The sequence below is a fragment of the Salmo salar genome, chromosome ssa11 (genome assembly GCF_905237065.1).
Source record: "Salmo salar chromosome ssa11, Ssal_v3.1, whole genome shotgun sequence".
NCBI classification, from domain to species: domain Eukaryota; kingdom Metazoa; phylum Chordata; class Actinopteri; order Salmoniformes; family Salmonidae; genus Salmo; species Salmo salar.
The window spans coordinates 22,844,387-22,871,907 of NC_059452.1; the positions used below are offsets into that span (position 1 = coordinate 22,844,387).

Sequence of the window (27,521 nt, forward strand, 5' to 3'; positions counted from 1 at the left end):
GGAGTATGGGAGTCGCTCCTCTGTGTCATACAGCCGGGACAGTGCGTCTGCCTTCATATTCTGGGAACCTGGTCTGTAGGATAGGGTAAACACAAAACGGGTAAAAAACATGGCCCACCTTGCCTGACGAGGATTCAGTCTCCTCGCTGCCCGGATGTACTCCAGGTTGCCGTGGTCAGTCCAGATGAGGAAAGGGTGTTTAGCCCCCTCAAGCCAATGTCTCCATGCCTTCAACGCCTTAACCACAGCCAACAGCTCCAGCTCCCGGTCCCCCACATCATAGTTACGCTCCGCTGGGCTGAGCTTCTTTGAGAAGAAAGCACAGGGGCGGAGTTTTGGTGGCGTACCCGAGTGTTGTGAGATCACGGCTCCTATCCCAGCCTCGGACGTGTCCACCTCCACTATGAACGCCAAAGAGGGATCCGGATGGGCCAGCACGGGAGCCGAAGTAAACAGAGCTCTTAGCTTCCCAAAAGCCCTGTCCGCCTCAGCCAACCACTGCAACCGTACAGGACCCCCCTTCGGCAGTGAGGTAATGGGAGCAGCCACCTGGCCAAATCCTCAGATAAATCTCCAGTAGTAATTGGCAAACCATAAAAATCACTGCACCACCTTTACCGTAGTGGGAGTCGGCCAATTACGCACGGCTGCAATGCGGTCACTCTCCATCTCCACCCCTAATGTGGAAATGCAATACCCTAGGAAGGAGACGACCTGCTGAAAGAACAGGCATTTCTCGGCCTTGACGTACAGGTCATGCTCCAACAGTCGTCCAAGGACACATGCTCGGCGCGTGTAGCGGAGTATATCAGAATGTCATCGATATACACCACTACACCCTGCCCATGCAGGTCCCTGAAAATCTCGTCTGCAAAGGATTGGAAAACTGATGGAGCATTCATCAACCCGTACGGCATGACTAAGTACTCATAATGCCCTGAGGTGGTACTAAACGCTGTCTTCCACTCGTCTCCCTCCCGGATACACACCAGGTTATACACACTCCTGAGATTCAGTTTCGTGAAGAAGAACGCTCCATGCATTGACTCAATCGCCGTGGCGATAAGAGGTAGCGGGTAAGTGTACCTCACCGTGATTTGATTGAGACCTCTATAGTCAATGCACGGGCGTAGACCTCCATCCTTCTTCTTCACAAAAAAGAAACTCGAGGAGGCGGGTGAAGTGGAGGACCTAATGTACCCCTCACGCAGAGATTCAGAGACATATGTCTCCATAGCCAACGTCTCCGCTTGCGACAGGGGATACACGTGACTCCTGGGAAGCGCAGCGTCTGCCAGGAGATTTATCGCACAGTCCCCCCGTCGATGAGGTGGTAATTGAGTCGCCTTCTTTTTACAGAAGGCGAGAGCCAAATCGGCATATTCTGGGGGTATGCGCACGGTGGAGACCTGGTCTGGACTTTCCACCGTGGTAGCACCAATGGAAACCCCTACACACCTCCCCGAGCACTATCGCGGCCACCCCGTGAGAACCCTCTGTTGCCAGGAAATAGTGGGGTTATGATGAGCTAACCAGGGAAGGCCTAGTACCAAGGGAAACGCAGGACAGTCAATGAGGAAGAGACTGATTTTCAACTCATGACCCCCCTGCGTCTCCATGGCCAGGGAGATGGTGGCTTCCCTGATTAGCCCGGAACCTAATGGTCAACTATCCAGAGTGTGAACCGGGAAAGGTCTAACAACAGGAACAATGGGGATCCCTAAACTAAGGGCTAACGCTCTGTCGATAAAATTCCCAGCTGCGCCTGAATTGACGAGCGCCTTATGCTGGGAATGCGGGGGGAAAGAAATCAGGGAAACAAACCGATACAAACAGGTGGTCAACAGAGGACTCTGGATGAGTCTGGTGCAGACTCACCTGGGGTGACGCCAGAGTGCCCTGCCTGTTGCCTCGACTCCCAGAGGAACTGACACGGCACCGACCGGCAGTGTGCCCTCTGCGGCCACAGATAGTGCACATGATGGCTCCTCCTCCAGTCTCCCTACGCGCAGCCCCTCCCAATTCCATGGACACCGGAGCGGGGGTACTGGAAGATGGCACCGACAGAGCCCACTCTGGACGTCCGCGGGTGACCAGCAGGTTATCCAACCGGATGGACAAATCCACCAGTTGGTCAAAGGAGATGGTGGCATCCCTGCAGTACATATCACGTTGGACATCCTCGCGCAGGCTGCACCGATAGTGGTCGATGAGGGCCCTGTCGTTCCAGCCTGCTCCGGCGGCCAAGGTCCGGAATTCCAGGGCGAATTCCTGGGCGCTCCTCGTCCCCTGCCTCAAATGGAAGAGCCGTTCCCCCACCGCTCTACCTTCAGGCGGATGGTCGAAGACGGCCCGGCAGCGACGGGTGAACTCCTCGAAGTGGTCCAACGCCGCGTCTCCTTCTCCCCACACGGCGTTTGCCCACTCCAAAGCTCTACCCGAGAGGCATGAGATGAGGGCAGACACTCTCTCCCTTCCCGAGGGAGCTGGATGCACAGTGGCCAGGTAGAGGTCCAGTTGTAACAGGAATCCCTGGCGCTGTGCTGCTGTCCCATCATACTCCCTGGGAAGGGAGAGACGCATCCTATCGGGACTGCCTCCGGACGGGACGGGTTGAGGTAACCCCGGTTGTGCTGGTCGAGGCACTGGGGAGACTTCCTGTCTCTCCCAGCAGTCCATTGTCTGGACAATGCGATCCATCATGGCACCAAGATGATGTAACATAGCAGAATGTTCCTGGACACGCTCCTCGACTCCGCTCACGGGGGTACCTGTTCCTGCTGACTCCATGGTTCTGGTGTGTAATTCTGTTAGGGGTGTGTACGGAGGCAAAGTCAGGTGCAGGAGATCAGAGTGTAGTAAACAGGCGTACTTTAATTCCGGTCAAAAAATGACAGCACATAAAAACAAACGTGCCCAAAACACGGAACATAAAAGTATAGTGCCTGAACAATATCCACATAACAATAAACAATTACACACATGGAGGGAAAATAGAGGACTAAATACATGCAGTTGATTATAGAATGAAAACCAGGTGTGTATGGAACAAGACAAAACAAATGGATATATCAAAAATGGAGTGGCGATGGCTAGAAAGCCGGTGACCTCGATCGCCGAACGCCACCCGAACAAGGAGAGGAGCCGACTTCGGCGGAAGTCGTGACATGCAGAGATGGGCATCATGAAGGTCTCGTCATTGATTTTGTTGGAAAGGGGAGAAGTTGTGCTTTACAATGGTATTGATATTACGGTTGATCTGGAAGTATTACGTTTTTTGGGATAAATAAGGTAAATTGTACGGACCAGTGGGATGTACAAAAGTGAGTTCACGTCAGGTTCATTGTTAGCTATTTAGCTAACATTAAGCTACTAGCAATGCAAAACTAGCAATGCAAAAGGCTTTCTGAGATACAAATAATATTACTACACAGATCATACACGCAACATTAGCTTGCGAGCCAGCAAGCTAACGTTCGCTAGCTAACAGTACACTTTAACTTGCAATGAAAACAACTTTTTTGACAAAATTAGAAACGTATAATATCTGAAAATGTAGCTAGACTCTTACCCGTAAACATGGATGAATGCGTCAAAGCATTCTGGAACCCCTTTAGCTGACTAAATAAGACGTCCTGTGTTTCTGTTTTGTTTGTACAACTTGTTTGGCCCGCGTTGTGTCAAGTCACTCCAGTTCACACTGACCGTGTGCAGACAGTAGTCCATCACAACTTTTCCCCACTGATCTTTGTCGATAAATTCAGGGCAGAAATGTTGTTTTGAGCAGTAGCAACTGGAGGTCGACCAATTATGATTTTTCAACGCCGATACCGATTATTGGAGGACCAAAAAAGCTGCTACCGATTAATCGGCAGATTTTTACACACACACATTTACATATATACATACACATTTGTAATAATGACAATTACAACAATACTGAATGAACACTTATTTTAACTTAATATAATACATCAATAAAATCTATTTAGTCTCAAATAAATAATGAAACGTTCAATTTGGTTTAAATAATGCAAAAACAAAGTGTTAGAGAAGAAAGTAAAAGTGCAATATGTGCCATGTAAAAAAGCTAATGTTTAAGTTCCTTGCTCAGAACATGAGAACATATGAAAGCTGGTGGTTCCTTTTAACATGAGTCTTCAATATTCCCAGGTAAGAAGTTTTAGGTTGTAGTTATTATAGGACTATTTCTCTCTATTCCATTTGTATTTCATATACCTTTGACTATTGAATGTTCTAATAGGTACTTTAGTATTGCCAGCCTAATCTCGGGAGTTGATAGGTTTGAAGTCATAAACAGCACAATGCTTGAAGCTCAGCGAAGAGCTGCTGGCAAATGCAGGAAAGTGCTGTTTGAATGAATGCTTATGAGCCTGCTGCTGCCTACCACTGTTCAGTCAGAATGCTCTATCAAATCATAGTCTAATTATAATATAATAACACACAGAAATACGAGCCTTTGGTCATTAATATGGTCAAATCCGGAAACTATAATTTCGAAAACAAAACGTTTATTCTTTCAGTGAAATACGGAACCATTCTGTATTTTATCTAACGGGTGGCATCCCTAAGTCTAAATATTGCTGTTACATTGCACAACCTTCAATGTTATGTCATAATTATGTACAATTCTGGCAAATTAATTACGGTCTTTATTAGGAAGAAATGGTCTTCACACATTTCGCAACTAGCCAGGCAGCCCAAACTGCTGCATATACCCTGACTCTGCTTACACTGAACGCAAGAGAAGTGACACAATTTCCCTAGTTAAAATAAATTCATGTTAGCAGCCAATATTAACTAAATATGCAGGTTTAAAAATATATACTTGTGTATTGATTTTAAGAACGGCATTGATGTTTATGGTTAGTGTCACGTCCTGACCAGTATAAGGGTTATTTGTTATGGTAGTTTGGTCAGGACGTGGCAGAGGGTATTTTGTTTATGTGGTTCGGGGTGGTGTTTTATGTAGTAGGGTGTTTGAGTTATTATTTCCGGGTTTATGTTCTAGGTGGTCTCTAGTCTTTTGTATTTCTATGTCTAGTTTATTGGGGTTGGACTCTCAATTGGAGGCAGGTTGCCTCTGATTGAGAGTCCTATATATGGGTATGTGTTTGGTTAAGTGTTTGTGGGAGATTGTTTCTTGTTTTGCCTGTTTTGCCTGTGTGAGCCTGACAAGACTGTTTTGTTGTTTTGGTGTTCTCTTTATTTAAAATAAATATCAAGATGAGCATCCACATTCCTGCTGCGTTTTGGTCCTCTATTCCCGACGACAACCGTTACAGTTAGGTACACATTGGTGCAACGACAATGCTTTTTTCGCGAATGCGCTTGTTAAAGCACCCGTTTGGCGAAGTAGGCTGTGATTCAATGATAAATTAACAGGCACCGCATAGATTATATGCAACGCAAGACAAGCTAGTTAAACTAGTAATATCATCAACCATGTGTAGTTAACTAGTGATTATGCTAAGATTGATTGTTTTTTATAAGATAAGTTTAATGCTAGCTAGCAACTTACCTTGGCTACTTGCTGCACTCACGTAACCGGTGGTCAGCCTGCAACGCAGTCTCCTTGTGGATTGCAATGTAATCGCCATAATCGGCGTCCAAAAATGACGATTACCGATTGTTATGAAAACTTGAAATCGGCCCTAATGAATAGGTTGACCTCTAGTAGCAACACTTTTTCAGTTCTCCATGGCTAACGTTAAATCTTTCAAAAAATCTGTGGTAGGAAGGATTATCTTCACATACTGAGCAGCTCATGTTATAGACAGAAGCATGCTACATGGCAGAGCAATCCAAACTCATCTCTCGGCATGTCCAGCCCAGCCATTATCTCAGCCAATCATGGCTAGCGGGAAGGTTCCTGTCTTTTTCCGTGGCTAAACCAACAAGGCTCGTAATTTAACTATTGTATTTCTATTTACACATGGCACACAAGTTTGTTATTAAGACACATGAAAGTTCACATAATCCAGAAGGCATTTCTGCCAAAAAACACATTTGTATAAAAATAAAACGATTACATTCAAATGCCTCTCATGTGAAGTAGTGACGTACGACAAAAGCCTAGCTTCCTGAAACAGGTCACATTTTTGAGCCCATTGCTGTGTCTTTCAGCTGGAGTCTAAGTGACTCTGGATTGGAAAACAATAATCATCTGTGGAAACACACAAAGTGTTTCTGTGGAAACACACAGATTCTTTATGCTTTTTACAACGGTTTCAGACAAATATGTGCCCTGCAAAAATCACTGTTCAAGTGTAATACAAGCATGCCTGCTTTTGGCTTTTCTTCGCATGTTTGACGCAAATAAATGCAGTGACTTTCCATGTCTTGTTCTAGTCAGATAACCAAACATTGTTCAACATCTTCACAGCTCTACCGTGGCCTAGGGCTCCAGCTTATCCTGAGTGCTAATAGAGAACTAACAGTAACAATAAAATGCTTTACAGAACATGATTCACACCTAACATAAATATGAGGTGTACAATAGTACTGTGTTGTAAAGTGTAACACACTGTGGTGATGTGGCCATTAACTGCCTTCAGTATATCATCAGTATGCTGTAATGTGTTACATTTGCCACATGGCACTGATTTTCTTGGGTATGAGATTGGACTAAAACAAAATCATAGAATACTACCACTGACAAACATCCAGTCTATCCAGACAAATGTAGAAGAATCTAACTATCGATGTGATGACAAACAGCCCTCACACATTGTGATTTGACCCTGGCAGAGGTGGAAAGGACTTTATAAATATAACCTTTAATTCAATGAGGCTAGTCTTGGACTGTGACCCGGGACTGAAATTCACTGTCCTTATCACCGCTCTCAGTAGTACAATACTGAACCATAAGGACCTCACAGAACATGTATTCAACTATAGGTCACGGAGGCATCCTCTGGCTATCTCATCTACATCTGCTACAATGCAGAGATACAACCTGGTTTACCAAATCCACTATGGCATGTAGCTAACTGTTCAGAATACAATGGATTTCCATTTCAAATGAATATTCCCATCCCGCTGGAATCACTGTAATTCAATAGAGAACAAAACTACATTGAATTGGAATTGAGTGAAAATGAAAATGACAACCACAATATAACAATGTCATTTCCACTGGGCTATTATGTAAGCTAACTGGCTGGCATATTGGCAAGATAGCAAGCTGACTGAACAAACCAGCATCACCTCAAGCTGTGATGTAAATGTTCCGTCTATCCCTCTGTCTATCAATCCTACTACAAATCCTAGAGTTCACTGCACATGTTCATTCAATCAATAGCTAGGGGCCTGAATGTTTTCTGGCCAGGTCACTTGGCCAGGACAAACTCATGACCCAACTATCTATAATAAGGTGTATATACCATTCAGAGCACGTCACTTACCTAGTTCGTTGACCAGTGGTGTCCCGGGGGTCTCCACGCCCCCCATCACCCTCTCTACCGTGTCATGGGTCAGTCTGTGTGTCCTGGCTGTTGCCCTGTACAGGACAGGGTCCATCTCTCCGTTCTGTAGTCCGTTATGGGGGCTCCTTACTGGGGGCACAAACTGTAGTCCCCCCGGAGAAGCCTTGTATGGCATAGCTTTGGTCATCCTGTGTGGAGAGACATGCTTCCCCCCCCCTCCTCCTCCAGCTCCTCCTCCACTCACCTTCTTCTGCTTCAGAGAAGCTCCAGTACCAACCCCCAAACCCATGCCCTCCCTTACCCCTGCCCCAGGATTAACCCCGGCCCCTGGACTAACACTAGTCCTTTTCTTCTTACGTGCCTCTGCTCGTGCTCTCGGGGTGTCTGGGGCTGGAGGAAGGGCGGATAGGAGGTGTGGTCCAACACCCCCTAGTGGCCCTCCTGGCCTCCCTAGTCCCCCAGCCGTCCCGGGGGGCAGCTTGGGGGGTTTGGGTTGTTTGTGTTGGGTGTGCAGATGCAGGCCGTCGATGAACTCCTCACAGTGCAGCAGGTGGTGCTCGGGCTCCCAGGTGTCCTCCTTGCTGCCATAACCCTTCCACCGGATCAGGTACTCCCACTTGCCCTTCTTGTTGCGCCGCTTGTCCATGATCCGCTCCACCTAGAGGGAGAAAATCAAGAAAGAGTCAGTATTTCAAATGACATGATCACAATTCAATGACATTATCCTTGCCTAATAAATACCTATATCAGTTCCTTGGTGATTCATTCAGAAATGTGCACATGATACCATTTGTAATGATTTCAAATCAGATTGAAAAAGTACCACCTGTCACCATGTCATTCTCTAGTAAGCATGTGTAATAGGGATGTAAATAAAGTCTGACTAGGTTAAAGCTCTACTTTGAATCTCTCCTCTTTAATGTTAGCATAACCAGCCTATCAGTAATTCTGTTCTGGAATTGCTGTGCTGATAGGCAAGCTCTCATCATGCGTTAGAGAGAGCTGTTATAGGAGATGTAGGAGAGGAACAATGGGAGCAGCACTGTGATCACACAATTACAGATTAAACGTGGAGCTGACAGACTGAGCATTTTGGCCTAAGAGTAGTTCTATATGAATTCAATCACTTTCTGACTGCCCCCCTTTTGATTTGAACGAAACCTTCCATGCATGTTTGCCCATGGTACAAGTGGTCAGAAAGTGACTTGCTTGACCTAATTGCCAAAACATTCAGGAGATAAAAGGTGCTCAAAGTTGACCCCTTTTGCATACCCACCCTACCATGAGACATCCATGTTTTCATCACTGAAAAAAGATAAACAGTTGGGTTTGATATCATTTGAAAGCTTACAAACAGGGTTGTCAAACTATTTAATCATCACTTATAGAGGTGAAAGCCATGTCGTGCCTATAAACAAGTGAGAAGCGTGACTCCAAACTGCTTTCTGAAAGCAATGGGCACTTTCTCATTCACTCGAGAGATTTCATTGTTTTAGAAACATGACAAGAAATTGCCGATTATAATGCCTACACTAGAGTCTAGTTTGTCCATTGTGTAACAGACAGGGTGTTCTTGACATATTCTCAAATGCACAATAATTAGACTCAGGAGAGGTGGTAATGATGGAGACAATGTTTGGCAGCACTGAACAAGTCCATTACCAACGAGGAAGCGTTCAATGTTCAGCGACTATATCTGGAATACTCAAATCACAAACCTTAAAAGTATAGACTGACACAGACAGACTCAATAAGAACAGCACACACACAAACTGAAAGACCAACAATAGAAGCAATTCCATCCTGGCTCCAACACAGAAGGACTGGCACAGAAACGCAAATGTACTGATAAAGAGTAGATGTCAGTGGAATAGTACACACACACACACACACACACACACACACACACACACACACACACACACACACACACACACACACACACACACACACACACACACACACACACACACACACTTCCCTGACTAAACAGAAGGATCTCTGAAGGGGAAGAATCTGTTTCAAAGCTGACCAAATCATTTGGTTTTGCCATATAGACACTTACAGTATAAGCTACAAAGATATCCACAAAGCACTTCTTCCTCAACTCAATATTAACACTACTCAAGCAGGCCAATAGTACCAACTCCAGAGAGCTGGGAACGTCAGGGCAGCATATCCCATCTCCATTCCAAAATAGAGTAAAACTTAACATCTCAGACTATTCTAGCACAGATAAAGACACACTGTATATTCGAACTTCATGAATAACTTAGACATTATGTGCAAATGTTGTGGACACCTCTTCAAATTAGTGGATTTGGCTATTTCAGCAACCCCTGTTCCTGACAGGTGTATAAAACCTAGCACACAGCCATGCAATCTCCATAGACAAACATTGCACAGCCATGCAATCCATAGACTAACATTGGCAGAAGAATGGCCTTGCTGTAGAGCTCAGTGACTTTCAATGTGGCACCGTCATAGGATACCACCTTTCCCAACAAGTCAGTTCGTCAAATTTCTGCCCTCTAGAGCTGCCCCGGTCAACTGTAAGTGCTGTTATTGTGAAGTGAAAACGTTTAAGAGCAACAACGGCTCAGACGTAAAGTGGTAGGCCACACAAGCTCACAGAATAGGACTGGCGAGTGCTGGAGCGCACAGCGCGCAAAAATCGTCTGTCCTCAGTTGCAACACTCACTACCGAGTTCCAAACTGCCTCTGGAACCAATGTCAGCACAAGAACTGTTCGTCGGGAGCTTCATGAAATGGGTTTCCATGGCCGAGCAGCCCACACAAGCCTAAGATCACCACCGCAATGCCAAGTGTCGGCTGGAGTGGTGTAAAGCTCGCCGCCATTGGACTCTGGGGCAGTGCAAACGCGTTCTCTGGAGTGATAAATCACGCTTCACCATCTGGCAGTCCTGATGGACGAATCTGGGTTTGCTGATGCCAGGAGAACGCTACCTGCCCCAATGCATAGTGCCAACTGTAAAGTTTGGTGGAGGAGGAATAATGGTCTGGGGCTGTTTTTCATGGTTTGGGCTAGGCCCCTTAGTTCCAGTGAAGGGAAATCTTAACGCTACAGCATACAATGACATTCTAGACAATTTGTTTGGAGAAGGCCTTTTCCTGTTTCAGCATGACAATGCCCACGTGCACAAAGCGAGGTCCATACAGAAATGATTACTCGAGATCAGTGTGGAAGAACTTGACTGGCCTGCACAGAGCACTGGCCTCAATCCCATCAAACACCTTTGGGATGAATTGAAATCTGACTGCGAGTCAGGCCTAATCGCCCAACATCAGTGTCCGACCTCACTAATGCTCGTGGCTGAATGGAAGCAAGTCCCCGCAGCAATGTTCCAACATCTAGTGGAAAGCCTTCCCAGAAGAGTTGAGGCTGTTATAGCAGCAAAAGAAGGGACCAACTCCATATTAATGCCCATGATTCTGGAATGAGATGTCCAAGGAGCAGGTGTCCACATACTTTTGGTCATGTAGTGTATGTCTCTCGGCTTCCGAGGATAATTGATTATTAAAAGTACATTTGTAACGTCTTGCTGGTGGGAGATACAGTAGGACCCAGTCCACTGTGGGAAGGAGATAAGAACCCATAGGCTGACATGTAGGCTGCACACACACACACACACACACACACACACACACACACACACACACACACACACACACACACACACACACACACACACACACACACACACACACACACACACACATTGAGCATGACATTTGACAGAGCCATTATGAATGACCACAGAATACAAATAGTCAAGGGGGAGCTTTCTCCATTCTACACACAGACACCCGGATGCATAATAAAGGTTATGTTCTCTGGGTCGTGACCCTTTCAGTGGTCTATATTATTCTGTATAACATTCTGTTTTCGGAGTATGTTCGCGTGTGTGTGTAGATGTGCGTGTGGTACATGTGTTCTTCTGTTTGCCTGTTGCATGTCCACCCCCAGAGACCAAGCAAACAGAAACAAGCCTAATTGGTTGGTAGCAGCTCTCTCACGCCCTCCACCACATCATCTCAGGAGGGACCTTCCCCCTTGATCTCCTGTTCTCATGGAGGCAGTTGACAATGGCACTGGAGAAACTAGCAGGAGACCTTGATGCTTCAGGGACCTCACTGAGGTTCTCTGTAGACATTCATGCTTTCTTCCAATAACCATCATTACATGCTGCAGAAAAGCAATAATAGGCTCATTCAATCTTTATTATCACATTTAGGAAGCCACACACTGTAGAACTCAAGTGTGTTAACAGACATAACTCTATCTATGGTGTCCTCTTCAATAATCTGTGATGGCCTCTTTGTTTGCAAATGAATATGAATATACAGCTATTAACGTGAACTGTTGACCTAGGTTGTTCTCTGACAGTACAACATTAAAGATAGAAACCAAATTAGTATTGGAAACGGGGCGTTTTATTGAGAACAGAGTCTGTTTTATACTGTAATCCATTTCTTGATCCAGACCTCCATTCATCACACAACCTCACATCTTGCCAAGAGTTGTTTTTGTTCAGCAGTTAACCTTGTACCAGATGGAAGTGCCCTGACATTTAGCCCCAGCATTTCCTTGGTGTTTAGTGGTCTCATACACAATGCTGCGGATGACAAGCTATGGGAAGACAAGCAGACTCCCACACTAAGGAGCATGCAGACATCAGTCTGGCTACTATACTTTACCCTCCCCACTAGCTATGTAGCTGCCTGCCTCCAGTTCAAATGCTTTTCTCCTTTCCTTTAGAAAACATCCTCCCACCCACATGACTTCAATGGAGCTTGACTTAGACCTCGCATCGAAGCTGGGAGGGGCAGTGTGTGTGTGTACAGAGGAGAGTTTAATGAAATGCCTTTTTAAAAGAAAAAAGGAGTAACAAAAAGTAGTGATTTGCTCCCACACAGGAGAGAACGAGCAGCGCAGAGCTCCACACACCTCTGTGTAACACACGCACACACACACACACACACACACACACACAGCAAGCCGGAAGGGTCGTCTGCCTCCCAGCAAGCCCATTAACACATAGTAGGACACTGAGCCCAAATGGCCATCTGCCCATTACCAGACAGTGATGGGATGAGCAACAAGGACATAAATACAGAGCCGCTCCACATTGATACTATGCTGGCCTGTGTATAAAAATATGTATATGTGTATAGAAAGTATTCAGACCCCTTCACTTTTCCACAATTTGTTACATTACAGCCTTATTCTAAAATATTTTAGAACATTTCACTCCCCCTCAATCTACACACAATACCCCATAATGACGAAGAAAACGTTTTTTTGAAATGTTTGCAAATGTATTAAAAATAAAAAACAGAAATATGACATTGACATAAGTATTCAGACCCTTTACTCAGTACTTTGTTGAAGCACCTTTGGCAGCGATTACAGCCTCGATTCTTGGGTATGATGCTACAAGCCTGGCACACCTGTATTTGGGAAGTTTCTCCCATTCTTCTATGCAGATCTTCTCAAGCTCTGCAGAACTATTTTCAGGTCTCTCCAGAGATGTTCGATCAGGTTCAAGTCTGGGCTCTGGCTGGGTCACTCAAGGACATTCAGAGACTTGCCACTCCTGCATTGTCTTGGCTGTGTGCTTTTGGTTGTTGTCCTGTTGGAAGGTGAACCGTCGACCCAGTCTGAGGTCCTGAGCGCTCTGGAGCAGGTTTTCATCAAGGATCTCTGTACTTTGCGCAGTTCATCTTTCCCTCGATCCTGACTAGTCTCCCAGTCCCTGCCGCTGAAAAACATCCCCACAGCATGATGCTGCCACCACCATGCTTCACCGTAGGGATGGTATTGGCCAGGTGATGAGCGGTGCCTGGTTTCCTCCAGATGTGACGCTTGGCATTCAGGCCAAAGAGTTCAATCTTGGTTTCATCAGACCAGAGAATCTTGTTTCTCATGGTCATAAAGTCCTTTAGGTGGCTTTTGGCAAACTCCAAGCGGACTGTCATTTGCCTTTTACTGAGGAGTGCCACTCTACCATAAAGGCCTGATTGGTGGAGAGCTGCACAGATGGTTGTCCTTCTGGAAGGCTCTCCCATCTCCAGGAGCTCTGGACACAATTCTGTCTCTGAGATCTACGGACAATTCCTTCGACCTCATGGCTTGTTTTTCTGCTCTGACATGCACTGTCAACTGTGGGACCTTTACATAGACAGGTGTGTGCCTTTCCAAATCATGTCCAATCAATTGAATTTACCACAGATGGACTCCAATCAAGTTGTAGAAACATCTCAAGGATGATCAATGGAAACAGGATGCACCTGAGCTCAATTTCGAGTCTTATAGCAAAGGATCTGAATGCTTATGTAAATAAGGTATGCGGTTTTTATTTTTAATACATTTGCAAAAATGTCTAAAAACCTGTTTTCGCTTTGTCATTCTGGGAATTTGTGTATCGATTGATGAGGATTTTTTTATATTTATTCCATTTTAGAATAATAAAAAGTCAAGGGTTCTGAATACTTTCCACTGTATCATACTGAGCCTGAATGGTGTGTGTCCAGCTTGCTCATTACCAGAGAGAGGAGATATATTAAAGAGACTTGTGCTGTGGAGAGTGTTCACCTCATTCCCTGGAGCCAGCTGCTTCTTACAGCGCCATGGTGGCCCTGGCCAGTCTGCTCCTTCTGACAATGACCACCTCCAAGGGGGACAATCAGCAGGGGGCAGACGTTCAATCTCAGTAGCTCACACACACACACACACACACACACACACACACACACACACACACACACACACACACACACACACACACACACACACACACACACACACACACACACAGTTGGGCTGGTGTGATGAGACCGTAACATCCTCTTTCTCACTCTGACATAAGGTCCATTGTTAGTGGCCGGACCTGACATGTCACCCTGCTGGGTTCTTACTTCCAAATGGATTATTTCTGTATGCCTGTTCACCAACTATTCAATAGGAGTCACAAGCCAAGAAACACTGATTACGTGCACATTTGCAGACTAGTGGACATAAACACTAGAAACAAAAAAGAAACAGACAACTTCTATTTCCTTTGCATTCCAACTAGGCTATCGGGAGAATGTTTCATGTTAAAGGCTTTAGGTGTGGATGTGGAGCTGTTGAGCTCCAGCAATGAGGAATGCTCCTGCCACCCGAGGTGCTGTGCACATTAGTATGACTTAACAACCTAAGATGGGCGAGCAGCAGGGGTGTCATGAAGAGACGATTATGATGCTTACCGCCCTGCGCACTGTCACACTAACCAGATCAAAGCCGACTTCAGAGAGAGAAAACACTCTCCTTCCTCAGGTTAGTAAAACAGACAAGGGGAGTGGGTTGGAGAGGGGTTCAACAACACACACAATACATGACTATGAGCTGGCAGGGAATCAGTGGAGGTGGAGATGCCTATCCTGAGCATCCAGTTCACAGTACCCAGAGCCTGGGTATAGCAGGAACACACGGAGATCTGCCAGGGCTGAGTACTGCAGTTTAAACGCTGTCAAAGGGGTTCATTTAGTCCTTCTAAATTAAAATTGACATTTCTGTTTGTTGGTATTGAACACAGAATTCATGAAAGAAGTCAAATCTTAATTCAAGCAATGGTCAAAGAACACATTGTGAGTATACTGTCTCAGACAGCTTCAGTGTATTTGGCGACCCATTAAGTGCTGTGTATCTCCCATGCAGTGCATAGTTTATTGCCCTCATGGCCCACATGATTCCCCCCCTGCGAGGTCAACCCATTTCCTCCAGTCTCTCTCTACCGCTCCCAATGGCCAGTTACAACTACTTTTGTTTTGAACAAGAACTTGTGGTCGTGTGTTGGGCCTTTCAATTGTGCTGATAAAGGCTGCATGTTGATGGTTAACAACTTGATTACTTTATGAATTTTGAATGAATAGAATAATGAACTGATGATTATTTCAGCTGCATCTTGACAGCTCATCATGGACCGCAAGGCTCTCCAGAGGGTGGTGCGGTCTGCACAACGCGTCACTGGGGGAAAACTACCTGCCCTCCATGACACCTACACCACCCGATGTCACGGGAAGGTCAAAAAGATCATCAAGGACAACAACCACCCGAGCTACTGCCTGTTCACCCCGCTATCATCCAGAAGGCAAGGTCAGTACAGGTGCATCAAAGCTGGGACCGAGAGATAGAAGTTGTTTTTCAATCTCAAGGCCATCAGACTGCTAAACAGCAATCACTAACTCAGAGAGGATGCTGCCTACATTGAGACCCAATCACTGGCCACATTAATAAATGGATCATCAGTCATTTTAAACAATGCCACTTTAATATTGCTTACATATCTTACATTACTCATATCACATGTATATACTGTATCCTACTGCACCTTGCCTATGCCGCTTGGCCCTCGCTCATTCATATATTTATATGTGCATATTCTCAGTCACCCCTTTAGATGTGTGTGCATTAGATAGTTGTTGGGGAATTGTTAGATTACTTGTTAGATGTGTGTGTATTAGGGAATTGTTAGAATACTTAGATATTACTGCACTGTCGGAATTAGAAGCACAAGCATTTCGCTACACTCGCATTAACATCTGCTAACCATGTGTATGTGACCAATAAAATTTGATCTTGAGCAATATTTAAATCACTTGTTGACTAATCAAAAGGTTCTAATTTAGCTCACTCCATGACCACTTTCATGACATTTTCTGGAGGCGTACAAATGTGATTTATTTCTATAACAGAATATTCATATTTCCCTACATCATATCATGCATTTCTTGAAAACATAACACAAACTCCTAAATATAGCCTATCCATTGCTAATCCATAGGATTACTGCTGCTCAGTCACACAACAGAGGGTTTATCAGAACTGCAGGTGTTCTGAGACATTGGAGCTTGGGGCATCTAGTGTAGGTGGCCACTTGACTAGACCAGACCATCTCAATCAATATGAGATAAGGAGAGGGAGAACATAAAATGAGTGTGTGTGTGTGAGTGAGTGAGAGAGAAAGAGAGTGTGTGTGGGGGGGCAGAGAGAAGCAGAAAGAGAAGCAGGGAAAGAGAGATGCAAAGAGAGATTAATGGTTGAGTGATGGTGCATAAGAAAGTAGCATAATTGTACAATCATAGGCCTATCATATTTCAAAGATATCCCTCTGAAAATGTCACAAAGTTAAGTTGAGACATGATCTTGAAATATCAATAATTCTGAGCTCTTCAATGTTCCACAGATAATTTTGATTCAACTTGCATGTCATTTAACTGGGTGTATAGGCCTAGATGTTGCAGTTCCTAATTGGAAAGTAAAAACTATAGTTCAAATTCCTCCTCTGCAAATCATAGCTTCTTAATTCTTCTAAACTAAGTGTATCATAGTCCTACAGTTTGTTAGGTAGCCTAAACACACCTTCACATGTAACACACTTACAGGCCCACATTTCCTGAATACACTTCAGGAGTCATACAGAAGGACACTATTTATAGTGAAGTCTTCCTCTCGCACTTGTATTACCATGTGCTTGAACCAGTTCAGCCCACCTCACTTACTGGAATACACAGATCTATGTGAAAAAAAGGCATGTCCAGAAAGAACATGTGCTAACTGGCAATTTCAATAAGTGATTGTCATCGTTTTGACCATCAGAAATTGCATTTACGTTGTAGCCAATTAATACGCCATATGAAATGTGACCTGGGCTTGTTAGGTTATATAGAGCAACAGACCTCCCATCATTTAAGTGCATTTGTCATTACTAAATCTTTTTTTTAAGGTCAACCTTTTACGGTGCAACGATTAAAATGATTGAATATGGATTCAAACACCTGAAGAGGTGTATTTGGTGGAAAGTGGACAGGCACATTTCCAACTATGTCAGCAAACACAGGAAATGTAGGCTTTATGACAATGTTATTCCTAATGACTAAAAATGACTTGTTAATACTAATGGTTCAGTTGGTAGAGCATGGCGGTTGCTACGCCAGGGTTGTGGGTTCGATTCCCAAGGGGGGCCAGTATGAAAATGTATGCACTCACTCCTGTAAGTCGCTCTGGATAAGAGCGTCTGCTAAATGACTCAAATGTAAATGTAATGAATAAGAATTCTAAATCAATCACTACAGCCTAAGGAAAACAGTCAGACAGGGATCATTTCAGAAGCCATTTAAACTGACTGAACCATTTCTCAAAGCAATAGTGAAACAATGTAACAGAGAATTCCTAGCCAATAAATCAGAGGAAAGCACACATTTTAGTTATGACAACAAACAGCAGGAAATAGCTCACAGCTGAGAACAAGCACTAATGTCATCCTGCTCAACAGTTGATGGTGACATGCCACACAATAGGTCAAGTGCAAGGCAACTTATTTACCTATCTAGTGATGATCAGGCAATCCAACTAGTTTGTGACCTTGTAGTGCAACTGGTATAGGCCACCAGTGAAAAGAAACCAAAACATTGTAGCATGGCATCACTCCTCCAATAAAGAAGAATTGGAGTCAGCAACATTGTCAACAATAGGCCTACAATAAGCACAAGACAAGCATGGAAGACTGACCAAGTTCTTGGCAGCAATAAATCCAATCCATCACCATAAAAGTCATGCCATCCCATTGGGCCAAAACTTGTTGAATCAACGTTGTTTCCACATCATTTCAACCCTCAAAAAGCAATGTGATGACGTTGAATCAACGTGGAAAATTGATTGGATTTGCAAAAAGTCATCAACTTAAGGGCATCGTTTTTTAGCACAAATTTTAACCTAAATCCAACAAAAAAAGGCACCATGTCATTGATTTCCCGTTGAATTCACGTTAGTTGAAAACTCAACCAAATGTTGGCCTAAATCAAAACTAGACGTTGAACTGACGTGTGTGCCCAGTGGGATGTGCGCGTAATCATCGAGACCTTCTAGGCTATTCCATCCATCCATCCATCCATCCATCCATCACCCAACATTTGGCAAACTTTTCGCCCCGGAATTGTTTAGGCGCACATTCTGGCACGCCAAATGCATCATGTAGTTAAACCACAATAACTCAATCGAAGCTTCTCCACTACATTGTTGTCACCTCCACTAAATGTTTGCTCGGCTAATAATACATAGTCTATCCTCTGGCATGCGCACCTTCCTAACCATCACCCGTCTGGGGCAATTTAACGTGTCCGTTTATTGCTCCTGTCACTTTATCATGACTTTCAACTAGCGCGACCGACAGGGAGTTTATATTTTATGATCTTATCGCGAACTCGAACACTCACAACTCTATACAATTCACCCGATACAAAAGTCGCCGAGGCACATCGAAAAAAGACGAGCCTCATCTTCTCGAGAGGGTTGGTTAGTTTCGCCTGTCAAATGGTTTAGGACTTCGTTTTTTCTCCATTAACGAGGACCTCCCCTTACTTCCTAATTCCAGTATTCGTCAATATTACAGAGTATTTCGCTTAGACATGGTTTCACAGTACCTCGTAAAGGTCTCCCGAAGCCATCCTGTGGTGCGGACTTCGGCGGCGCGGCGTTCTTGCTTGCCTTGTTGTCTTTTTTGGATCCTATTCGCTCGGTGTTTTGACGAAAGCCCTGATAGACGGGTATTAGCGAACAGCCTTGTTATTCTGAGCCAGCCGCAGTAGCAGATCATCAGACAGTGTCAATCGAGCCCGGCGCTCTGCGATGGATCGCTCTTCACTTAAAACAAACAACCAGGGGGAGATTGGGGCGGTGCTGTTTATTCAGTGCGGAGTGGATGACTGAAATTAGTCAACGTATGAACGTAATCATGTGTGAAATGCGCTCCAGTCCCCTGCGCTGTAGAGGTATCCCAATCTCCATGAACCAAATGGATGATGAATATACGTCTTCCGTTGAGGGACACCAAATGATGAGTCCAATTTGCTTTCCTTTCCTGTCTGTCCAGTTGAATTGAGACGATCATTTGAAGAACTAATTGGTTTTATAATCTATTTCACCTAGCACATTTGTTATTGTGAGTAATGCGATGTAGTACATTTGATTAGAGAACTGTCATTGCTCATTATAGTAGACATATTGCCCTCTTCCATTTTACTGCAATTTTTCACATTCAATGTTAAAATGCCACGATGACCCTGACACTCACTGTAATGAATGTTCTCCATGTAATAACATAGTTGTTAACATTTATTTACCCTAAATGAGATAGGCCTACTTTTCCAATAATGAATGGGTTACATTTACTCATTAGGTGTAAATGAAATGCAGAATAAAATAGGCCTGCTCCTCTGAATACCTTCGTGTTTAAATGAAATGCTTAATAAAATAGGCCTGCTCCTCTGAATACCTTCGTGTTTTAGTTGGTGGCTAAACTCAACTGGTTATTCATTTAATTAAGAATACGATTAGCACTGCTTTTTTAATACTGACATAGTGTGGACTCACATTTTTTAAATGTATTTTTAAACATTATCCTGCAGAACCTGTTGCATTCCACATCCAGGGTTGCCCAGCCTTGACTTGATAAATGGGCAATAGCCACAATGCAGTGCAAAGAAGACTGAAGACAGTGATAAGCAACAGTATGGTACTTTCAACAGTTGTGTATGTCACATCAGACAATTATTGACAGTTTACAGTTTAGTGGAAAGTGTATGAGGGAAATAGATAGATCATTTTGATATTATTGCTCTATATTGATTGTAATCCGAGAGCCCTTTAGGTACTCCTTACATACTTGGTGTCCTGTGATACCCATTTACTTGGCTGTGGTTTGCTTTCACATTAAACTCTTATTAAACGCTCAACACACATTTACCCCCTACTCACCAGATATTTAGAGATACTTGGTTTCTCTCCACAGAGACATACAGTAGGGGTTATTTGTGTTCCAGTAAGGCTGTGTGTGTGTGTGTGTGTGTGTGTGTGTGTGTGTGTGTGTGTGTGTGTGTGTGTGTGTGTGTGTGTGTGTGTGTGTGTGTGTGTGGCTAACCACAAACCACACCCTTCAACCCCACCCCCAACAACGGCCTCTAAGCCAACAGAGCAGCACGGGTGATGTGAAATTAGGGCTTGTGGAACTTCCTGTGACCCCATTTACTGTCCCCTGTCTGCGTCTCTCTCTCGTACTGCAGTTCATACAGCCTCATTCTGAATCATGGGTTTTCCCTGGCCATTTAATGACAGGCAAAATAAACCCTGGAGTTTCCTCAATGTTGTCAGAGGTTGACACCATTTATAACAGTATAACAAACCCTCTCTTGGAGTATGAAACAGGTGCTGAACATTTGTGAGAATGATTTGTAGGGATGTTGCTGGCATGTTAAAACATTGACCTCAGACACGTTTTGCCTTTAAAATCAGGGACATCTCTGGCAGTAAGGGAATGAGGAAATGACAGAGGAGGAGGTGTAGTCTGAGTAGATTCCAGTTTGCTGTATGAGATCCCTTTTCCATTTGCTGAAAACCAAACCGTTTGGACTGTTTAGCCGGAGGTGCACCAACACCAAGTCTATCATATACTTCCAGCGGCTCTGCATTTCATTGTATTTGGCAAAACTAAGAGAGGGAGAGAGAAGAATAAGAAATTACATCCCTTAAAAAGTTGAATTCTCTGTATTTCTAGTTGTGAAACCACTATACATTATTGGTATGATGGACACAAACGTCTCCCATCTACAAAACTGCTGTAGGCCTGTCATGTCCAGTACTACTAAGATATAGTGGGGTTATAACTTATAAGTGCTCCTGATGAGTGCTACAATGCCTTATGACTGCATAATAACCCATCGTAGCTGTTGACCTTAAGTAACATGTTACTGCTGCTTTGGCAAACGCCCATGTTTAGCCATGACTATTTACAGACCATGACAACACAATTATCAGGCACAACAGAAGGTGTGCCCTTTTGAACACATGATGTCATCTCTCTGTTTGCACTTTCACCTCATACCTTACTCCCAAATCATTTATCACAGAGAGCAAAAAGGAGGAAGGGACAGAACTGAAATGACTCCACTCTACTTTGGATATACAGCAGTGAATGTAAGCCTCTGTGTCCTACCTCCTATATGTTACCAGACAAACCCAGCAGGAAAGTAGTGGGTGTGTGTGTGGTTTGTGATCATTTCTAAATGTCATACATGCAAGTGTTTGTCTAATAAAAAATCAACCAGTGTGAATCCCACAGCAATGGTCATTTTCCATAGTCTATTTAGATTTTAAAAACCCATTTACACTTAATCTATTCTAGAGAATCTGTACTTGTATGTTTTGCCATCAAGCCTTTAAAGTCAGGGTGCTTATGTGGCTTGCTTCTTTGACAGAGCGAGGTTTTAACTATGTCTTTTGCCTCTGAGGTGTTCATACAATCGAAACATCTGCTAAAAAAGCCTCTATCTATCTCAATTAATACCCCTGTAGTTTACACATCAAGGTTCAGCCTGTCTTTTACAGTCCTTGAAGCCATTATAAACCAATAGTATTTTGTGTTTGAGCCACAGAGTCCTCACAGACATATTTTACCTCGTATCAGTTGGGAGTGATTACTCATTATTTGGCGATATTTAAGAGATTGTCTTTCTCAAACTATCTGTCCTCACAACAGACTTCACTCAGGTAATTGTTTGATCTGTCTTTTATCAACAATGTCAGGCAGTTTCTGAAGTCCACTGTTGTTCCATTGCATCAGAAAGATGGTGTCACCTCTACTCAACACATTTATCAGAACTATCATATATTGTTGTGGATCACAATTCCAGTGGGTCAGAAGTTTACATACACTAAGTTGACTGTGCCTTTAAACAGCTTGGAAAATTCCAGAAAATTTGGTCATGGCTTTAGAAGCTTCTGATAGGCTAATTTACATCGTTTGAGTCAATTGGAGATGTACCTGTGGATGTATTTCAAGGCCTACCTTCAAACTCAGTGCCTCTTTGCTTGACATCATGGGAAAATCAAAAGAAACAAGTCTGGTTGATCCTTGGGAGCAATTTCCAAATGCCTGAAGGTGCCACGTTCATCTGTAAAAACAATAGTATGCAAGTATAAACACCATGGGACCACACAGCCGTCATACCGCTCATGAAGGAGACGCGTTCTGTCTCCTAGAGATTAATGTACTTTGGTGCGAAAAGTGCAAATAAATCCCAGAACAACAGCAAAGGACCTTGTGAAGATGCTGGAGGAAACAGGTACAAAAGTATCTATATCCACAGTAAAACGAGTCCTATATCGACATAACCTGAAAGGCCGCTCAGCAAGGAAGAAGCCACTGCTCCAAAACCACCATAGAAAAGCCAGACTACGGTTTGCAACTGCACATGGGGACAAAGATCATACTTTTTGGAGAAATGTCCTCTGGTCTGATGAAACAAAAATAGAATTGTTTGGCCAAAATGACTATCGATATGTTTGGTGGAAAAAGGGGAGGCTTGCAAGCCGAAAAACACCATCCCAACCGTGAGGCACGGGGGTGGCAGCATCATGTTGTGGGGGTGCTTTGCTGCTGGAGGGACTGGTTCACTTCACAAAATAGATGGCATCATAAGGAGGAAAATGATGTGGATGTATTGAAGCAATATCTCAAGACATCAGTCAGGACGTTAAAGCTTGGTCGCAAATGGGTCTTCCAAATGGACAACGACCAAAAGCATACTCCAAAGTTGTGGCAAAATGGCTGAAGGACATCAAAGTCAAGGTATTTGAGTGGCCATCACAAAGCACTGACCTCAATCCCATAGAAAATTTGTGGGCAGAACTGAAAAAGCATGTGCGAGCAAGGAGGCCTACAAACCTGACTCAGTTACACCAGCTCTGTCAGGAGGAATGGGCCAAAATTCACCCAACTTATTGTGGGAAGCTTGTGGAAGGCTACCCAAAACGTTTGACCCAAGTTAAACAATTTAAAGGCAATGCTACCAAATACTAACTGAGTGTATGTAAACTTCTGACCCACTGGGAATGTGATGAAATGTGAAACATTCTGACATTTCACATTCTTAAAATAAAGTGATGATCCTAACTGACCTAAGACAGGGATTTTTTACTAGGATTAAATGTCAGGAATTGTGAAAAACTGAGTTTAAATGTATTTGGCTAAGGTGTATGTAAACTTCCGACTTCAACTGTACATATCTCAGAATAATCTGAAGTCACTCAGAGGCTCAACTGTGTAATGGCACACCTGTTATCCTGTGACACAGTACCTGAGGTGTTTGAGAAAGGTACACCGCATAGAACCTTGAGAGGGTTTGGAGGGCTTATTGGGATAGTGTGTGTGTGTGTGTGTGTGTGTGTGTGTGTGTGTGTGTGTGTGTGTGTGTGTGTGTGTGTGTGTGTGTGTGTGTGTGTGTGTGTGTGTGTGTGTGTGTGTGCGCGTGTGTGTGCGTGCGTGCGTGAGAAGGCATCAACAATGAACAGCGTATGATATCCTATCAACCCTATAGGCCAGAAGATGATAGGGCAGAATCGCACCATTGACCTCCAATCACACGAACTAGGAGAATGTCCCCTCTACTTTTATTACACCCAGTTCCAGGCTCTTCAACCAAGGCAGAGAGGCAGGGGGTATGCACCATTTCATCCCTGATACCTCAGTTCTGAAGCAGGGGACAGGGCTGGCCCTAGCCTTTTGGGGGTCCTAAGCAAAGTTTAGTTTGGGGCCCCCCACTGACAGCTGTTCTGAACATGCACACGTTTGCGACAAGAAGTTGCCCCCATCCCTCCCGGTAATTATCTGAGTGAGGGAAATTCTGTAAATTAAGAGGACTCAATGTATTTTGAAGGATGAGACGTTGACGATTAAAGTAAATTCCACTTTAATGTCATACAAGCAAGCCAAATGTGCACTCCACATTTTGTCACCATTAAACTCATGTCATATACAGTCATAAAACTCATTTCAAACGTTTATAATCACTATGTTTGATGTACAGTTACAAGATGACGTAGCGTCATACCCTGGGTTGTTCTGAACAGAATGAGCCTATGTTTGTCTATTGTGAAGAAAACACAAACAAAGCACCCATAACTCCTTTCTATACACACCAACATTACAATCTTTCTCTAAATTGCCTTGTGAAAGCCTAACATTGCAAGATCGTATTTGATAACTTAGCTAGTCATGTTGGCAATAGAAGAAGCTTTCAAATGATGCCCACCTGACCCAGATTGTGATTTATAATGGACCATTTGCGTAAACAACAGTAATTGTGTGTTGGCGGGGATGCTGGGCTGTGTTCCAAACAAAACAACTACAAGTGTGCTTGCTCTAGTTGCTCAACGGCACAGCTAGGAGAGCTCAAAAAAGAACCTTATAGTTACAGACTCTTCTTTGAGTCATAAAGTGCATTGAAATGACTTTGGAGAGGTGTGTGACTACTTGGAGACACCAGTTTCCTCTCACTCAAACCCTTATCACTTTTGTTGTCTTATGTTGCACCTACCCCACATTTTTCATCTTTCAAATTCTTATCATGTTACTGAATGTATTCAGAGTATTTTCACATTTCATTATCATACAAATGTGGCAAATGTGTACAGTAAATGTAAAATGCATAGCGTAATCAACAGTGTAATGTTTGGAATCGATCTTGTGTTAGGTGAACTGTTGTGTCCTCAACTGGTCTAATAATATTCCCATAATCTCCAAACTGTTCCCTTTCAATTGCTACCATGTTTATGCATTAAAAGCAAGTTAAAAGCAAGTTTGCTGCAATTCTACACATTTTTCCATGAGGCGGAGAGAAGATATTCCAGTTTTATAGCTAATTTCCTGCAATTCTATAGATCTTTCCAAGACTTATGCCATATCTGAGTGAGAGTGACTAACAAAATCAATGGGGGCCCCCTGGAGGTCAGGGCCCCTGACCCTGATTACTACAAGTTTAGACAGCTGGGTAGACTAACTTACCAATACCAAAATAAATAACTGACAAGGGATAATTGAGTGACTCTCATTTTTTTATTTTTTTTATTTTTTTTATTTCACCTTTATTTAACCAGGTAGGGTAGTTGAGAACAAGTTCTCATTTACAATTGCGACCTGGCCAAGATAAAGCATAGCAGTTTGACACATACAACAACACAGAGTTACACATGGAGTAAAACAAACATACAGTCAATAATACAGTAGAAAAATAAGTCTATATACAATGTGAGCAAATGAGGTGAGATAAGGGAGGTAAAGTTATGTCTTGTTATTTCAGTGACTGACATAACAAGAGAAACACTTCTGATGCACAGCCACATTTTGAAATGGCACCTTGTGTATTCTACTATTCTAATTCTCAATGGTAAGTTGAGACCCAGACTGAGTTCCTAAAAAAGGATGTGTTTTTTGGGGTCGGGCGCTTGCCTAGCGGCCACGGGGCCCTAAGCGGTTGCTAATGTCTAGGGACGGCCCTGACATGGGGTAATGTGTTTCAGCTCTAACAGGGTTAAAGCATAATCATGTGGCAGGTAGCCAGGAGAGAGGAGCAGGGAACACTGCATATGAATAAATAAAGCCTTCTAGAGAGAGAGGAAGAATGTGAGTTAGTGAGGAAGAGAAACAAGAGAGATAGTGAGGACAAGAGAAAGAGAGACAGAGAGAGTAAGCAATAGAGACAATGACAGATAGTTAGGGAGAAATAGCAAGAGATAGATGGAGAAAGACAGAAAGAGTGAGAGTGAGACAAATTATTAAAGGACAAATGAAAAATGGCTGCCACGAGTAGTGTTCCAGAATTGGGGTTAAACAACATCCTGATGCTGAGTCGATATCATCAATTGTGTGAGAAATGGAACATGCACCACACCAAATGCTTTTTAGAGAGCTGAATATTCCTTTTTGCACCACAGAACAGGCAGTGTGGTTACACAGTAACAGTTTGAATCCTTAACCAATGAAAGAGGAACCATTCCAGTCTATCACAGCAGTCATTCATTCCTCCTCTCATAGCTTATTAATTTCTCTTAGGTGGCCCGTAAGGATTCAGTCAAAAACAGTCATGAGGCATCAGACAAAAGTAATACATAACTTCAGGCTTTATTGCCTTGTGTGAGACTCCCCAGAACTTTGATTTATTTTGCTCCTCAAGTGGCTGTTCATTCTGGAGCAGCCTATGCTGAGGAATTACTTTTATTCATCATTGCCAATGTCTGGGGTAGGGATGTTCTCATTGCAGAAGAGCAGAATTAGTTTTCTTTCTAAAGCAATGCATTGGGCGGGGGCAAAATAAAATCATAGAGCTGTCCCATTTCAATGCATTAGGAGAAAAAGGAAACTGGATTGGGTGAGCCAAGCTCGCATAATGATCACCCTTGTTTGAGACCTGCAGACTTGCTTTAGCAAATGCCCAGACTTTAGCTAGCATGCTAACACAGTCATATGGCAAATATACAACATAGTTTCAAACCTGATTGTTCACATACATTTTTGTTAGCATCGCCAAATATGCTCTGTGTGTTTGACAGCAGCCCTACAGCACCATGTAAACACAGTTGGATAAACTAGCCCCTAACACTGATCTTAGGCCAGTGTTTGTATTTTCCCCTTTCCTCAAAGGTTATGATTCAAAGAGTGTAAGCTGACCTAGATCCTACATCAGATCCTAAGGGCAACATCTAGTTGGAGTTATGTAAACACTACCAGGAAATGCCAAGTTCCTCAATGAGTGCAGGAGTGTGTGCTGTGTACACACAGTCTCTGAACAGTATAGGTGCTATGTCACAAAGCAGCATCAATGAATTAGCCAGCTTTAACAACTTTATATTTCTGATTATCTATATTCTCTAAATGTCCCATATTCAAATATTTGTATCCAACCTTTTATTCAACATTAATCTGGGAATTAAAATCCAGTTTCATGGACCCTGATGAAGCCAACTCCTGGACCAAAAAAATCTGCCTTTGTGGAGAGTCTCTATTCAAAGTTTATAAAAGTTAGATGGCTAAAGTATTGATCCTATTGTGCAACATAGAAATACAACCCCTTTGGTCCCCTTGGTGCAGAAATACAATCTTTGTCACAGCCCAGAGCACAACACACACAGCACTGCACACTGGAGCTGATGTTGTGATCTTTAGCCAGGGGAGGATAATG

At 43.5% G+C, this 27,521-nt stretch overlaps 1 protein-coding gene across 1 annotated transcript in view; it reads right to left on the bottom strand.

Annotated features, from left to right (window-relative positions):
- Positions 1 to 19,255, bottom strand: part of LOC106562298 (chromodomain Y-like protein 2) — a 46,007-nt gene extending 26,752 nt beyond the window's left edge. The window contains exons 1-2 of the mRNA XM_014127082.2: positions 18,933 to 19,255; positions 7,428 to 8,106 (exon numbers count right to left, since the gene is read on the bottom strand). Coding sequence (XP_013982557.1) covers positions 7,428 to 8,106; positions 18,933 to 18,956 — 703 coding nt within the window. The 5' untranslated portion in view covers positions 18,957 to 19,255. The remainder of the gene's footprint in view (positions 1 to 7,427; positions 8,107 to 18,932) is intronic.
- Between the last annotated feature and the right edge of the window lie 8,266 nt (positions 19,256 to 27,521).